Source organism: Capricornis sumatraensis, chromosome 2 (assembly GCF_032405125.1).
Source record: "Capricornis sumatraensis isolate serow.1 chromosome 2, serow.2, whole genome shotgun sequence".
NCBI lineage: Eukaryota > Metazoa > Chordata > Mammalia > Artiodactyla > Bovidae > Capricornis > Capricornis sumatraensis.
The window spans coordinates 101,906,889-101,922,395 of NC_091070.1; the positions used below are offsets into that span (position 1 = coordinate 101,906,889).

Sequence of the window (15,507 nt, forward strand, 5' to 3'; positions counted from 1 at the left end):
CCACACACTCTGGAGCCCGAGTGCCACAGAACTAAGACCCAATGTAGTCAAATAAATAAATATTTAAATATATATATAAAGCACAAACAAGAAAGGTACACCAAACCATTTTTAATTGTTTCAAGAAAAATTGAATCAAATGAAATAGCAAAACACAGATCAGTAATTACTTATTATTTATTCTACTCTTACAAAAAGACACTTGGAACAATAAATATAAAATGGTATAGGTCTTGTTTAGCAATGGGCAAATACAAGTTTTCTTGGTATTCTCCACAGGAATAAGCTAATGAAGTTTTTATAAGTTTATCCATTCACCTCATCCTACCCACCTCCCACCCTCTAAAAAAGATCAATTCTACAATTTTTAATAATGGATTCTCAAAATAAGTAATCTAAGACTTATTTTGTGACTAAGATATCTGAATTAAGTTAAAAATATATGTATAATATGTTGTTACCAAGAAACCTCAACTAATTCAACTCATGAATATTCTTAAGCTTTCCATTTTTTATAATTTGTATAACTAAAGAGTCTGTTCTGTTCAAATCTGCATGGCAAATAAACAGAAAGCAGAGTACAAAATATACACTTTTCTGTCCTTGGAGGAAACACTAAGTACAGATATATTTAATATACAGTGAGTATGTCATGTGTTTTCTCATAGCCAAAAATATCCTGATTCTTTTATACCTTGCAGGTTGATGAAGCAGAACACAAATACACAAATTATTTGTGACTAAATTTAGCTAATAAAATCAGCAAAAAAAAATACACACAATACACCAGAGTCTGAGCAATGATGAATATCCAATTGTATTTGTTTCCCTAAAATTTATCTTCAGGCTAATACCTGAAGAGTCTTTCTAATACTTAAATATTCTTCTTTAATGACTTATGCATCAAGTGGAAATATGTACAGTTATTTCAAACTAGAAACAGTTGGCGGGGGAGGGTAATTCTTTTCCCCTGCTCTGTAAATAAAATATTTTTAAAAATCCATTTAAAATAATTTCTTACTTGGTGCTTTATAACTACTTTCTACTTTATGGAGATCATTTAGAAAGGCAGAAAATAATATAAAATATTTAAAGATCATCATCAAAATAACCAAATGGATTTTTAATTTACCTCTGTGTACTTTCCGTACTACTGAGGCATTGTCCTAATTAATTACACTTTCCTGGATCCCCTGTAACATTAAAAACATGAATCTTAAAAAAATGAAAAACTGGCTTTTAGAGTTTAAAATAAGCCTCCTCCTCCTCTTCCACAGCTACCCTTCAAATATTTTAAGCAGAAAATTAATCGGATTGCTTTAGGGGTTGATGCAATGTTTACTTAAAATAATCCACTTTAATTCAAACTTTTTAGGACTAGTATCAAATTCAATATCCAATGGAAGATGGAAGTAGAATACATGTCAGTACAAATAGTACCAAATACAGAAAAAGCACCTAAAGATGGAAGGAGACAGCTCTGACACCCTAGCTGTTAGTGGCAAACCACGTTCGTGTGTTTCCATCGACATAACACCTTACGCTATCCAAAGATAAACTTTATTTGGTTCTATGTTTGACTTTCTTTAAACTTCAAAAGCCAATTTAAAATTTAACGGATAATTTTTTTTTTAATTCCTGGGCACAGATCAATTTCCTAGGTAAAGAGCTACTAAACTATATCAATGTACGTGATGAGGAATCCAATGAAAGCAACAAGGTGCTATGATTGAGTGATTTAAAATAACCTCTCCTCATGGTAGAAGATAGCGTTTCATGATAGATGCAGGTTGTGCTCAGTCCTTCAGAGACATACACACATCACCTTCTTCTTAGTGAGACTCTGCTTTGTTACAATTTAGAAATCTGAACTTAATTTCAGAGAATATAAATTCCTGGAATATGATTTGAAGACAGGGTACAAACAGCAGTTGAGTGGAATCTGCCTGCAACAATCCTTTATTTTTTTTTCCTTTAAGGTTACAGAAAATCTGCACATAGACAAGGCAATTAATTCTCAAAATAAAAATACCCCCCTCCAAATAGCCAGTGAGATTCCACAGTGAATATATGTCATAACACATTCTATTCCACAGGTGTACATTCTTTTGAGCCTGCAGGGTTAGGATCAATTCTTTCTGGAAATATTAGCTTCTCACAAACTGCCTCCTTTATTGGTAAATACTGTGATATTTCATTAGGTTCCGTGAAGAGGGAAGGTGAAACATGCTAGGAAATACATAAATCATATTAGCATATATGAAGTTACTACAATGATAATTTTGGAAATGCTTTGGTTCAAGCATTCCTAAAGCATGACAATTTTTAAATGAGGTACAATATATGTATATAAGGAACATCATTAGGTACTCCTAATAATATCTCTTGTTACTGACTCATTTAGTCTGTTACTAGAGGGTTTCCTCAAAAATCATAGGGAGATGTCACTTATAATGCACCATTAAATGTTCTAAGAATTTAATACATCTTATTCCAATTCCCTTTTCCAGTTATTTTTGTATCCTGAAAGCACCAGTCTTCAGTTAGATGCCAATATGTAGTCTCCAATAGACTCTAAGTAACTTTTCTAACTCATATATATTCGATTTGGTTGGCCAAAAGGTTCATTCAGATTTTTCCATAACATCTTAACATCAAAACTCAAACAAACCTTTTGGCCAACCCAATGCATACAGATAGAAATAAGCACTAAGGGTGAATTTAAAAAATATCAACTTAGCAGGCAGCTATCACTTTTTAAACAAGCCATTATTAATTCCTATAGACTTGCAGAAGCCCTTTACAAACTCCAGGGGAGCAAAAAAAGGAGGGGGGTATTATGCCCCCCAAAATAAGTAGTAGAAAGAACATCCTATTGCAGCTCTACCACCAGTTCTAAGAGCTAGAGTAAGTCACACCTTTGGCTCTCAGTTTTTCCAGAATACAAGTGGAAATTGGGTTGGATGATGACTAATATACCTAACAACTCAAACTGTAATTGAGGTGTGTACCAGAAAAAATACACTTCAGCAGGATTTACCTACCTATTAGGTAAATGAATGGATTTAGGGATACAGGTTTGGTGGATGGGTGGGACATGGGAGGATACCATACCTAAAATAAAACATTAAAACTTAACTTTTAAAAATTGATATTTAAATACTGTACCATTAAATTAGCAATTTTGCTCTCTCGTGATGTATATTCTCGTAACATGTAGGTCTTGTCAGCCTATATTTAAAAAATAAAAAAATCACAATAAATTTATGTATATTGATTTACAAAATCCTTCCTATTAAATAGAATTGCCTACATTTTAGAACAGGTTGTAAAAGTAGCATTAAGTCTGATGAGACCATCTATTCTACAGTGAGATAACTAATTCAAGAATTCTGAATTATTAATTCCAACCTGTATAAATTACAGTAATATCAGATATACATATGTAAATATATTTAATAATTGTCATGTAAGAGAAACACAAGCAAAGGTTTTACTCTGAAAGAAAATGTATATATTTGTAACGAAATATCTAAGAGATTTAAATATCATTTCAAGTTTGGACCCACACCTTTTCCTTAAGTTATACTAGCATCTACCTACATAACTGTGGCTACCCTTATATTCAAAAATGAAAAAAAGCTTAAACAAGTTTTATTCTTTCCTATTTCTAAAAATTTGTTAAATTGCTTATTTATAGTCACTTTTTCTATACTTCAATTTTCCCATTTAAGACATTTTAAAGGGAGGTTTTAGAAAACAATTTATTACAATTTGTTTTTTGGTAAAACATTATTTAATAAGAGAAAATAATCACAAGATTACATTCCCTTTAAGTTTCAATCTTCTATATCAACAAAAAGATTTATCTCATTGTAAAAAAAATCAAATAATATAAACATAAGAGTATAAATCATCAACAATCACAACTTCTATAGATAACACTATCCTCAACATTTAGAAATCTCTACAGAAAATCTTATATTCATACTTGCACCTTAAAAGTCAATATTAATTTGTCCATCTCTTCAAATCAACCACTAATTTTAATGGTTGTATATTTTCTACTATATGAATTGCAAAAAATTAAAAATAGAAACCTCAATTAAATACAGTTTGGAGACTAAAACAGGAAGCTCTCACATCCTGCAACCATAGCAAAGCCCAACAAAAAAAAAGCAAGACTCCTCTTAGTTTCTGGGAAGGAATCAGCCAATGGAAAGCCATGGACTCTGTTTCCTATAGTCCTCCCACCTTCCTTTTCTAGTCTATAAAAGTATTCTCCTTCCCTTGCCATGCAGGGACTTGCACATGGCTCACCATGGTTACAGATCCCAAACTGCAATTTTCTACTGATCCTGAATAAATCGAATTTTGCTGGAGAAATATCTGGCAGTCTATTTGTTGCAGGTTAACAGGATATAAATGGCCATTTAATCAATATTCATTCAATGGTTATTAAAGCACTTTCCTTCTTTCCTTTGGGGCTCCCCTGGTAGCTCAGACGGTAAAGCGTCCGACTAGATGTGGGAAGCCCGGGTTTCGATTCCTGGGTCAGGAAGATCCCCTGGAGAAGGAAATGGCAACCCACTCCAGATCCTTGAACTGTTACAAACAATAGCATTTCCATGAATATATATATATATATATATATATACACACACACACACACACACACACACACACAACTCTATACATCTGCTTGATTAAAATTTGTGGGTTACTGTATATAAGAATCTTTTTGAGGATAAACCCTGAAAAGAAATAAACATTTCTGAGCTAAAGTGCAAACATTTCTAAAAATGCAAATTTCATTTTTATCTGAGGGAGTTTTGCCGACTAAGGCCTGTCTAGTCAAGGCTATGGTTTTTCCTGTGGTCATGTATGGATGTGAGAGTTGGACTGTGAAGAAGGCTGAGCACCAAAGAATTGATGCTTTTGAACTGTGGTGTTGGAGAAGACTCTTTAGAGTCCCTTGGACTGCAAGGAGATCCAACCAGTCCATTCTGAACGAGATCAACCCTGGGATTTCTTTGGAAGGAATGATGCTGAAGCTGAAACTCCAGTACTTTGGCCACCTCATGAGAAGAGTTGACTCGTTGGAAAAGACTCTGGTGCTGGGAGGGATTGGGGGCAGCAGGAGAAGGGGACGACCGAGGATGAGATGGTTGGATGGCATCACTGACTCGATGGACATGAGTCTGAGTGAACTCCGGGAGATGGTGATGAACAGGGAGGCCTGGCGTGCTGCGATTCATGGGGTTGCAAAGAGTCGCACATGACTGAGCGACTGAACTGAACTGAACTGAAAATGTAGCTTATTTTTAGTACTTTGCTATCACTTTTGAAAAGAAAAAGATCCAGGAACTTTCCTGGTGATCTAGTGGTTAAGACTCCAAGCTTCTACCACTGAAGGTAGCCGGGGTGGGGGTTTCAATCCTTGGTTGGGGAGCTATCCCAGAGGCCACACAGTGTGGCCATAAAAAAAAAAAAGGAAAATACCAATCCAATTCTATCTTACTGGGTTCAAATCCCAGTTCTGCCACCTGTTAATTGTATGAAAAAAAGTAAAAGTCACATTCGACTCTTTGCAACCCCGTGGACTGTACAGTCCATGGAGTTCTTCAGGTCAGAATACTGGAGTGGGTAGCCTTTCCCTTCTCCAGGGGATCTTCCCAACCCAGGGATGGAACCCAGGTCTCCTGCATTGCAGGCAGATTCTTTACCAGCTGAGCCACAAGGGAAGCCCAAGTATACTGGAGTGGGTAGCCTATCCCTTCTCCAGTGGATCTTCTCAATCCACGAACTGAACTCGGGTCTCTGCATTGGACGTGGATTCTTTACCAACTGAGCTATCAGAGAAGCCCTATTAATTGTATAACTTAGGCAATTTAATTAATTTTTCTTTCCCTTAGTTGCCTCAACTATAAAGCAGAGATAATAATAATATTTATTTTATAGGATTGTTAGAAAAGTTAACTATTACTACAACTACCATGACTGATACTGGTGGTCTCTTCTCTCATTTGTCATTCTGGTGGTCTCTTCTTTTATTTATCATTCTGTATGATCACAAAACTGATGTCAAAAATTCATTAAAAAAGGATAGGCTGCTATAAGCTACTAGAAGAATTTGTATTACTCAATTAATTTTCATTACTCAATTAAGCCTCCCTATACTTTCTTATTTTTTAAGAATCTTATAAGTTAACAATTCCTTGAAATAGAACACAGAATTTCCAAGCATTAAAACAACTATTAAAATGATGGGATGACACAAATTTCTGGAGGCTATGTGACTGATATTTCTAATATCAAGAGAGCACATAAACCACGCATACTATTAAAAAAAAAAGTAAGAGTTAAGGGATAGTTTTCTTAAACAGATTAAACAGAGTAAACACAATTCTTTTAAAAAAGCATTAGGCTCCCCTTAATGGAAATGTCTTTTAGAAAAACATTTTCAGCTACTAGAACTTTTGGAAAAGAAGATGTAATGTTTTGATAACTGTGCAGTCAACAGTGAATGCGAAACACTCAATCTTAAAGTTTAGATGGATGACCATATAGTATAAAGTACTGTTGAATTTCAAACTCTCAGACTGACAACAACATGAACAAGCCCAATATTAACTAGTATATTCACTAAATAAGAAGAGATACCTCATGGTAAAGTCTTGTGTCATTCATTCTAATAAGCACCCCATCAATTCTCAAGAAAAATCGCAACAGCAAGAAAAAGCTAGAAGGCATTACTCTCTGGAAAAGAAAAAAAGTATATCAACATTTTAATGAAAATTAAAATTGTATTAATTTGCTAAAAGAAAAAAAATTTTAAGGCACAAACTCTCTCAACTAGAAGTTCTTTGCCCTAGTTCCAACCAAAGCTGAAAACCTGTTTATATTATGTAACATAACATAAACAGCTTCCTATAATAGAAAAATAGTTTTTCTAGGTCAAAAGATAATGAGGTTAAACACTTAAAATGTACCTAAATAATATGAAAATTATAATGTACACCATAAAAAGAAGACACTTATAGTAAATGACAATATCAGTAATATAAAAATGAGAAAACAACCTAGTTCTTTGTTGCTACTCATCTTTCTTTAACTTTACATAAAGACAAGAGGCCTTTAATGGTATGGTCTAATTCAACGCAACCGATTGAGTATTTACTATCTTAGACTGCCAAGGTCTGGTTTACGAGATCATTATAGCATGTTCTTAACATCTCTGACCTGTGTCACATCTGTACGTTTCCGTTTTCCAGTATTACCACTGGAGAAAGTCAGAATAAGTGGAGTGTGGGTCCTGGTGTCAGGAAGGGAGGGGATGGATAGGGTGTGTTGTCTTCAGGTCTTTAAACCTCATAGGAATGCTGTCAGAAACAAGGTTACCTTTGTTTCTCCCCTTCAATCTACAACCTGCAAAACATCCACAACTCAGCAAAAGTATACCTGTGCCCAACTCATTAGGTCATTGGAGAATTCCACGTATCTATACATCTATTGGTGGGTGTACTGGAACATATGGAAGAAGCAGAAACAAAGCAACAGCAGAGTCCGTGCCTGCAATCCCAGCCTTAGGTCTGTGACAGCTGAGCCCACAGCTTCAGAAACCCCAGCAGCCAGGGAAGCAGCACACATGACTTTGGTGTCCTGAGTGTGGGAGCTCCTGTGGGCACAGGCGACAGGGAAGCAATAGCAGTGGGGCCTGGGACTCTGTCCCTCCAGCAGCTGACATACCCAAAGACCTGCCCCCCAGTCTGCAATGGTAGAGCCCAAGACACTTACAACACCCAACATGGTGGAGGTGACTGCACAACCCTGCTCCCCTCCTGCTTCCCCATCCTCCTCCCAGAGCAGAGCCTATGTCTCAGGGGATCCCAGACACGAGGGAAAGCCCACCATCCCCATGACACAGCAGCTCCAACAGAAGCAAAGCAGTAGCTAATCCAGAGGCACAAGAAGAGCCAAAGAAGGCACAGAGCCATACCTCTCACAAAGCACAGAAAGCACCAGTTCTCAAATATAACAGAAGAAGCACAGCCAAGAGAAACCGAAACCTGTGTTACAGTGTCACCTGAAAGTGAAAGTGAAGGCGCTCAGTCGTGTCCGACTCTGTGCAGCCCCGTGGACTGTAACCCACCAGGCTCCTCTGTCCATGGGATTCTCCAGGCAAGAATACTGGAGTGGGGTGCCATTTCCTTCTCCAGATCTTCCCGACCCAGGGACTGAAGCCGGGTCTCCTGCATTATAGGCAGACACTTTACCATCTGAGCCACCAGGGAAGTCAAAAGGGACAGAAGTCAATAGTGCCACCTAACAGACAACAAAAGAAAGCACTCTCACTTTTAACCTGTTATTTAAACACACCAGCAGAGAAGCACTTCATCAAGCACCATGAAAAACCATAGTAATACTACACCACAAAAAGAAAATGACAAATCTCCAGAAACCAAACTTAAAGTCACAGAATATTTCAGTCTAACTGATAGAGAATTCAAAGTAGCTATTGTGAAGAAACTTAATGAGATTTAAGAAAACTCAGAGGAGGAACCTTTAACATGGCAGAGGAATAGGACGGGGAGATGACCTTCTCCCCCACAAATTTATCAAAAAACTCATCTGCACGTGTAATAATTCCCACAGAACATCTTCTGAACGCAGACAGAGGGCCCCAGACTTTCAGAAAGGCAAACCAATCTCCTCAGAATAAGGTAGGGCAAAAGATAAAAACAAAAATGGAGACAAAGGAGTTCTGGGCGGGAGGGGATCTGAGCCCCCGGAAGGGAGTTATGAAAGAGGAAAAGTTTCTGCACACTAGGAAACCCCCTCCTATGCGGGGTCAGGGGGAAGCTTCAGAACCTCAGAGGGGAACACAGCAAGCCAAGTGCTCTGAAGGCAAACTGGAGAAAATTCACCACAGAGATTGCACTGGTTGGCACTTTCCAGCCAAGAAGCAGCTCACACTCACATCTCCCCGCAGTTGAGTAGGGGCTGGGTGCAGAGGCTTAGCCCTTGCGGATTGGTCCTCAGGGAAAGGATCAGGGTTGACTGCCATGAAGATACTCTGGGGGCGTTAACATGACACGGCAGAGACAGACCTGGGAAAATGCCAGAGAAGCAAAAGATCATTCCCATGGGAAAACTATAATGCTTCGCTTTAACTCCGCACGCTCACAGAAAAAAGGACACAATCCAGGTGAATGCCAAATGGGGGCAAGATGGCAGTGGTCTATGGCCCCAGAGGCAGAGGTGCAAATGCCAGAGGTGGAAGGTAGAGGGCCAATAAGGTCCCGACCCCAGAGACTGCAACTACCGCCAAGTTGTGAGCGGCTAAGGGTTGCTACCCACGTCTTCCTGGGAGCCTGAGCAGCACGACTCTGCCAAGGACCAAGACCAACTCCCCTGGGGAAGTGCACAACTTGCCTCAGACTGGGGACCTCCTGCAGGGACCAAGCAAGAACCAGCTGTGGTGAGCACTCCTCACACACCCTAACATCTCCCAGCACAACTGAGCAAGTGAGCCCTAATAAGCTCCTATTTTCACCCCTTTGTGTCTAGGCGAACAACAGACAATGGAGAGAGACTTACAAGCAGTTTTTGTTCAGTCGCTAAGTCGTGTCCTACTCTTTGCAGCCCCACGGTCTGCAGCATGCCAGGCTTCCCTGTCCTGTATTGTCTCCCGGAATTTGCTCCAACTCATGTCCATTGATTCAGTAATGTCATCCAACCATTTCATTCTCTGTGGCCCCCTTCTCCTCCTGTCCTCAATTCTTCCCAGCATCAGGGTCTTTTCCAATGAGTCAGCGCTTCACTTCAGGTAGTCAAAGTCTTAGAGCTTCAGCTTCAGCATGAGTCTGTCCAAGGGATATTCAGGGTTGATTTTCTTTAGGATTGGCTGGTTTGATCTCCTTGCTGTCCAAGGGATTCTAAAGAGTGTTCTCCAGTACCACAGTTTGAAAGCATCAATTCTTTGGTATTCAGCTTTCTTTATGGTCCAATTCTCACATCTTTACATGGCTGCTGGAAAAACCATACCTTTGATTATACTTAATATGCTATCTAGGTTTGTCATAGCTTTTTCTTCCAAGGAGCAAGTGTCTTTTAATTTCATGGCTGCAGTCACCGTCCACAGAGATTTTGGAGCCAAGGAAATAAAGTCTGTCACTTTTCACATTTTTTGTCCATCTATTTCCCATGAAGTGATGAGACTAAATGCCATGATCTGTTTTTTTTAATGTTGAGTGTTAAGCCAGCTTTTCCACTCTCCTTTTTCACCTTCATCAAGAGGTTCTTTAGTTCCTCTTCATTTTCTGCCATTGGGATAGTATCATCTGCATATCTAAGGTTGTTGATATTTCTCCCAGCAACCTTGATTCCAATTTGTGATTCATCTAGCCCAGCATTTCACATGATATACTCTGTATATAAGTTAAATAAGCAGGGTGACAATACATAGCCTTGACATACTACTTTCCCAATTCTGAACGAGTCCATTGTTCCATGTTCCAGTTCTAACTGTTGCTTCTTTTCTTGCATAAAGGTTTCTCAAGAGATAGGTAAGGTGGTCCAGCACTCCCATCTCTTTCATTTTCCACAGTTTGTTATGATCCACAAGGTCAAAGGTTTTTTGCATAGTCAATGAAACAGAAGTAGATGTTTTTCTGGGATTCTCTTGCTTTCTCTGATCCAGTGGATGTTGGTAATTTGATCTCTGGTCCCTCTGCCTTTTCTAAATCCAACTTTTATATATGGAAATTCTCAGTTCACATACTGTTGAAGCCTAGCTTGAAGGATTTTGAGCATTACCTTGCTAGTATGTGAAATGAGCTCAATAGTACACTAGCTGGAACATTCTTTGGCATCGCCCTTCTTTAGGATCAGAATGAAAACTGACCTTTTCCAGAGGTAAGGCACCTTATAAGGAGAGGTGGGCTCCAAACCAAAGCAGAACCCCAGTGGCTGTATAAGCAAAGGGAAGAGGGAGAAACTTCCCCGGCAGTGGCAGGTGCAATGGTTTACATTTCCACTCTAAGCCTGAGACCGTAAGCTTTAAAGGCAACTGTTGATTTTGAGAACAAATACAAACTGGAGCAAGGGAAGATGCCCACAACAGGTCAAGACCTTTCTAGAAATACTGGAGGACTTTCTGGGTAGGCAAACTGACTGGAGCAGGAAAATGGAAGAATCATTTGGACATTCCTCTCACCACCACTCTCTCTATATATATTTGGTTTTTATCCCCCTTCTAAAAAGTTATTTTCTCATGTTGTCCTATATGGTTATTTATTAATTCTTTAACTTTTATTTTTATAACCTACTTTTTCCATAAAAAACACTCTATTTTTAAAATAAATTCTGTGTTTCTGACTTTTGTTTTTTTATTTTTTGTTTTTAATTTTGTATCTTTAAGAGACTAATTTTTAGTATCAATTTTCACTTAGGGGGTTGATTATTAGCTTGATTGCTGTCTTTTGACTCCTCTTCATAGCCTTTCTTCACCCCCTTTTCTTCGTCTTCCTTCTCCTTTTTCCTATGTCAGCGTGTGAATCTCTCTGGGTGTTCTTGGCTGTTAAGAGCTGTTTTACAATTGGTCTAGGCATTTGTCTTCTGTGCTATGTGGACTGTGAAATCTTGATGGTATTGTAAGGGACTGGACCTGAACCCCAGATTCAGGAGACTTGACTCCTGGGACTTTGGATCACCAAAACTCCTGACCCCATGCACCCAAAGGCCTCCATCTCAGCACTAAGACCAAGCCCCACCTAAAACCCAGCAAGTTCCAGTACTGGACACCTCATGCCAATCCTTCAGCAAAAGAGGGGCACAACCCTGGCACATTAGCAGACAGGCCCCCCAAAGCCATACTGATCCCATGCTTCTGCTAAGTCGCTTCAGTCGTGTCTGACTCTGTGCAACCCCACAGACAGCAGCCCACCAGGCTCCCCTCTCCCTGGGATTCTCCAGGCAAGAACGCTGGAGTGGGGTGCCATTTCCTTCTCCAATGCATGAAAGTGAAAAGTGAAAGTGAAGTCGCTCAGTCGTGTCCGACTCTTTGCAACCCCATGGACTGCAGCCTACCAGGCTCCTCCATCCATGGGATTTTCCAGGCAAGAGTACTGGAAGGGGGTGCCATTGCCTTCTCCACTGATCCCATAGACACGCCAAAACACACCACTGAACACTGCATTAAAGAAAAAATAATAAAAAAGAAATGAGAATAATCTCTGAGACTTCTGGGACAACATTTAGCACCCCAGTAATGGCACCCCACTCCAGTACTTTTCCCTGGAAAAGCCCAAGGACGGAAGAGCCTGGTGGGCTGTAGTCCATGGGGTCGCTAAGAGTTGGACACAACTGAGTGACTTCACTCTCACTTTTCACTTTCATGCATTGGAGGAGGAAATGGCAACCCACTCCAGTGTTCTTGCCTGGAGAATCCCAGGGATGGCAGAGCCTGGTGGGCTGCTGTCTATGGGGTTGCACAGAGTCAGACATGACTGAAGTGACTTAGCAGCAGCATTCGAATCATAGGGGTCCCAGAAGAAGACAAAAGGAAAGGGCAAGAGAAAATATTTAAGGATATTTTAGTTGAAAACATCCCTAAAATGGGAAAGGATATAGCCACCCAAGTCCGGGAAGCCTAGAGAGTTCCACAAAGGATAAGTGAAAGTGAAAGTGAAGTCGTGTCTGACTCTTTGCAACTCCATGAACTGTAGCCTACCAGGCTCCTCCATCCATGGAATTTTCCAAGCAAGAGTACTGGAGTGGGTTGCCATTTCCTTCTCCACCATACAGGTCAAACCCAAGGAGAAACATGCCAAGACCCATATTAATCGAACTAACAAAAATTAAACACAAAGTACAAATATTAAAGACAGCAAGGGAAAAGCAACAAATAACATATGGGGATATCCATAAGGCCAACAGCTGATTTTTCAACAGAAACTCTGCAGGCCAGAAGGGAATAGCAGGGTATACTTAAAGTGATGAAAGGGAATAACCTACAACCAAGATTACTCTATTCAGCAAGGATCTCATTCAGATTCAAAGAAGAAATCAAAAGCTTTATAGACAAGCTGAAGTTAAGAGAATTCAGCATCACCAAACCAGCTCTTCAACAAATGCTAAAGGAACTTCTCTAGATAGGAAACACAAAAAGAAAAGGCCTAAAAAACAAACCCAAAACAATAAGTAAATAGTAATAGGATCATACATATTAATGATTACCTTGAAAGTAAATGAGCTAAGTGTTCTAGCTAAAGACAACAGATGGCTGAATGGATACAAAAATTAGACCACTATAGATGCTATCTACAAGAGACCCACCTCAGACCTAAGGATAAACACAGACTGAAAGCGAAGGGCTGGAAAAAGATATTCCATGAAATAGGAAATCAAAAGATAGCAGGAGTAGCAATACTCAGATAAAATAGACTTTAAAATAAAGACTGTTACAAGAGACAAAGGACACTACATAATAATCAAGGGATCAACCCAAGAAAAGGAGCACCTAAATATATAAGGCAGATGCTAACAACTAATTATTAAAGGGGAAATCAACAGTAACACAGTAATAGTGGGGGGCTTTAATACCCCTCTCACACCAGTGGATAGATCATAAGCAGAAAATAAGGAAAAACAAGCTTTAAACAATACATTGGACCAGTTGGACCTAATTGGTATCCACAGGACATTTCATCCAAAAACAACAGAACAATTTCACTTTTTCCTCAAGTGCACATGGAACATTTTCCAAGATAGAACATGTCTTGGGCCATAAATCAAACCTTGGTTAAAAAAAAAAAAAAAACTGGAATTGAGAGAGTTAATTCTTTGGTAGGTTGATAAGAAGGAGTCTGGGGCTCCTGAGAAGGAGGAAAGGGTCCAGGGCCCTCAAGGAGGAGAAAGTTTTTCTTTTCTACACTGCTTTGTCTTAGTCACATAAGACTTTTTATCTTAAACTCTGAGCTGTTACTACAACAACAATCTTTAAGACTAACTTTGTTTAAGCCCAGATCTAAACAAAACAACTCATCTTGCTCAAGGGTATGTTTTTCCTTAAACTCTGTACTAATGATTATATAACAACAATATATCTTGCTCCAGGACACTTTCTCCTTTTTATCAAGAACCCTCTGACTAATCTTGTCATCTTAAAACCTAGCTGTGGGAGCCGGTCTGGCAAGATTTTTCTATTGTTACCTCTAAGCTTGTTAATTTAAGGTTTATGTTGTGGAAGTGAGTCTGGTAAAAGTGTGTAAAGCCTTGACAAGCCTAGTGAGTGGGGCACTCTCCATCCCCTTCCTGATGTCTGTCTCAGAAGCTTTCTCTGTCCTTTCTCACTGTAATAAAACTTCTGCGAACAACAGCTCTGAGTGATCAAGCTTGGTCCTTGGTTCTAAAGCTAAATCTTCTTCAGAGATCATGGATCCAACATCATTCACCGTAAGTTATCAAAATCATCTCAAGCATTTTTTTCTGGCCACAACATTGTAAGACTAGATATCAACTACAGAAAAAAAAAAAAAAAAAAACTAGGAAAAGCATAAACATATGGAGGCTAAACAATACGCTTTTGAATAACCAACAGATCACTGAAGAAATGAAGAAAATCATAATAGGCCTAGAAACAAATGATATTGAAAACACAACAACTCAAAACCTATGGGATGGAGCAAAAGCAGTTAGAGGGAAGTTTATAGCAATACAAGCCTACTTCAAGAAATAAGAGAGACATCATACAAACAACCTAACCTTACACCTAAAGCAACTAAAAAAAGAATGAAAAATTTCCAGTTAGAAGGAAAGAAATCATAAAGATCAGAGGAGAAATAAATAAAAAAGAAATGAAGGAGATGATAGCAAAGATCAGTAAGACTAAAAGCTGGCTCTTTGAGAAGATAATTGAAGTTGACAAATGGTTAGCTGGACTCATCAAGAAAAACAGAAAGAAGACTCAAATCATTAAAATTAGAAATGAAAACGGTAAAATTACAACACAGAAATACAAAAGGATCATAAAAGACTACTATCAAAATCTATATGTTAATATAATGGGCAACCTGGAAGAAATGGACAAATTTTTCAAGTTCAGTTCTTTTGCTCAATCTGGTCCAACTCTTTGCAACCACACAGACTGCAGTACACCAGGCTTCCATGTCCATCACCAACTCCTGGAGCTTGCTCAAATTCATGTCCATCGAGTCGGTGATGCCATCCAACCATTTCATCTTCTGTTGTACCCTTCTCCTCCTGCCTTCAATCTTTCCCAGCATTAGGGTCTTTTCAGTGACTCAGTTCTTTGCATCAGGTGGCCACGTATTAGAGTTTCAGATTCAGCATCAGTCCTTCCAATGAATATTCAGGACTGATTTTGTTCAGGATCGACTAGTTTGATCTCCTAGCAGTCCAAGGGACTCTCAAGAGTCTTCTCCAACACCACAGTTCAAAAGTATCAATTTTTTGGCACTCAGCTTTCTTTACAGTCCAACTCTC

General features: G+C 38.9%; 1 protein-coding gene across 1 annotated transcript in view; it reads right to left on the reverse strand.

The window, feature by feature from the left end:
- Positions 1-245: 245 nt before the first annotated feature.
- TIPRL (TOR signaling pathway regulator) overlaps positions 246-15,507 on the reverse strand; it is a 71,239-nt gene continuing 55,977 nt past the window's right edge. The window contains exons 5-7 of the mRNA XM_068964741.1: positions 6,664-6,759; positions 3,169-3,231; positions 246-2,229 (exon numbers count right to left, since the gene is read on the reverse strand). Of these exons, the coding sequence (XP_068820842.1) occupies positions 2,086-2,229; positions 3,169-3,231; positions 6,664-6,759 (303 nt within the window). The 3' untranslated portion in view covers positions 246-2,085. The remainder of the gene's footprint in view (positions 2,230-3,168; positions 3,232-6,663; positions 6,760-15,507) is intronic.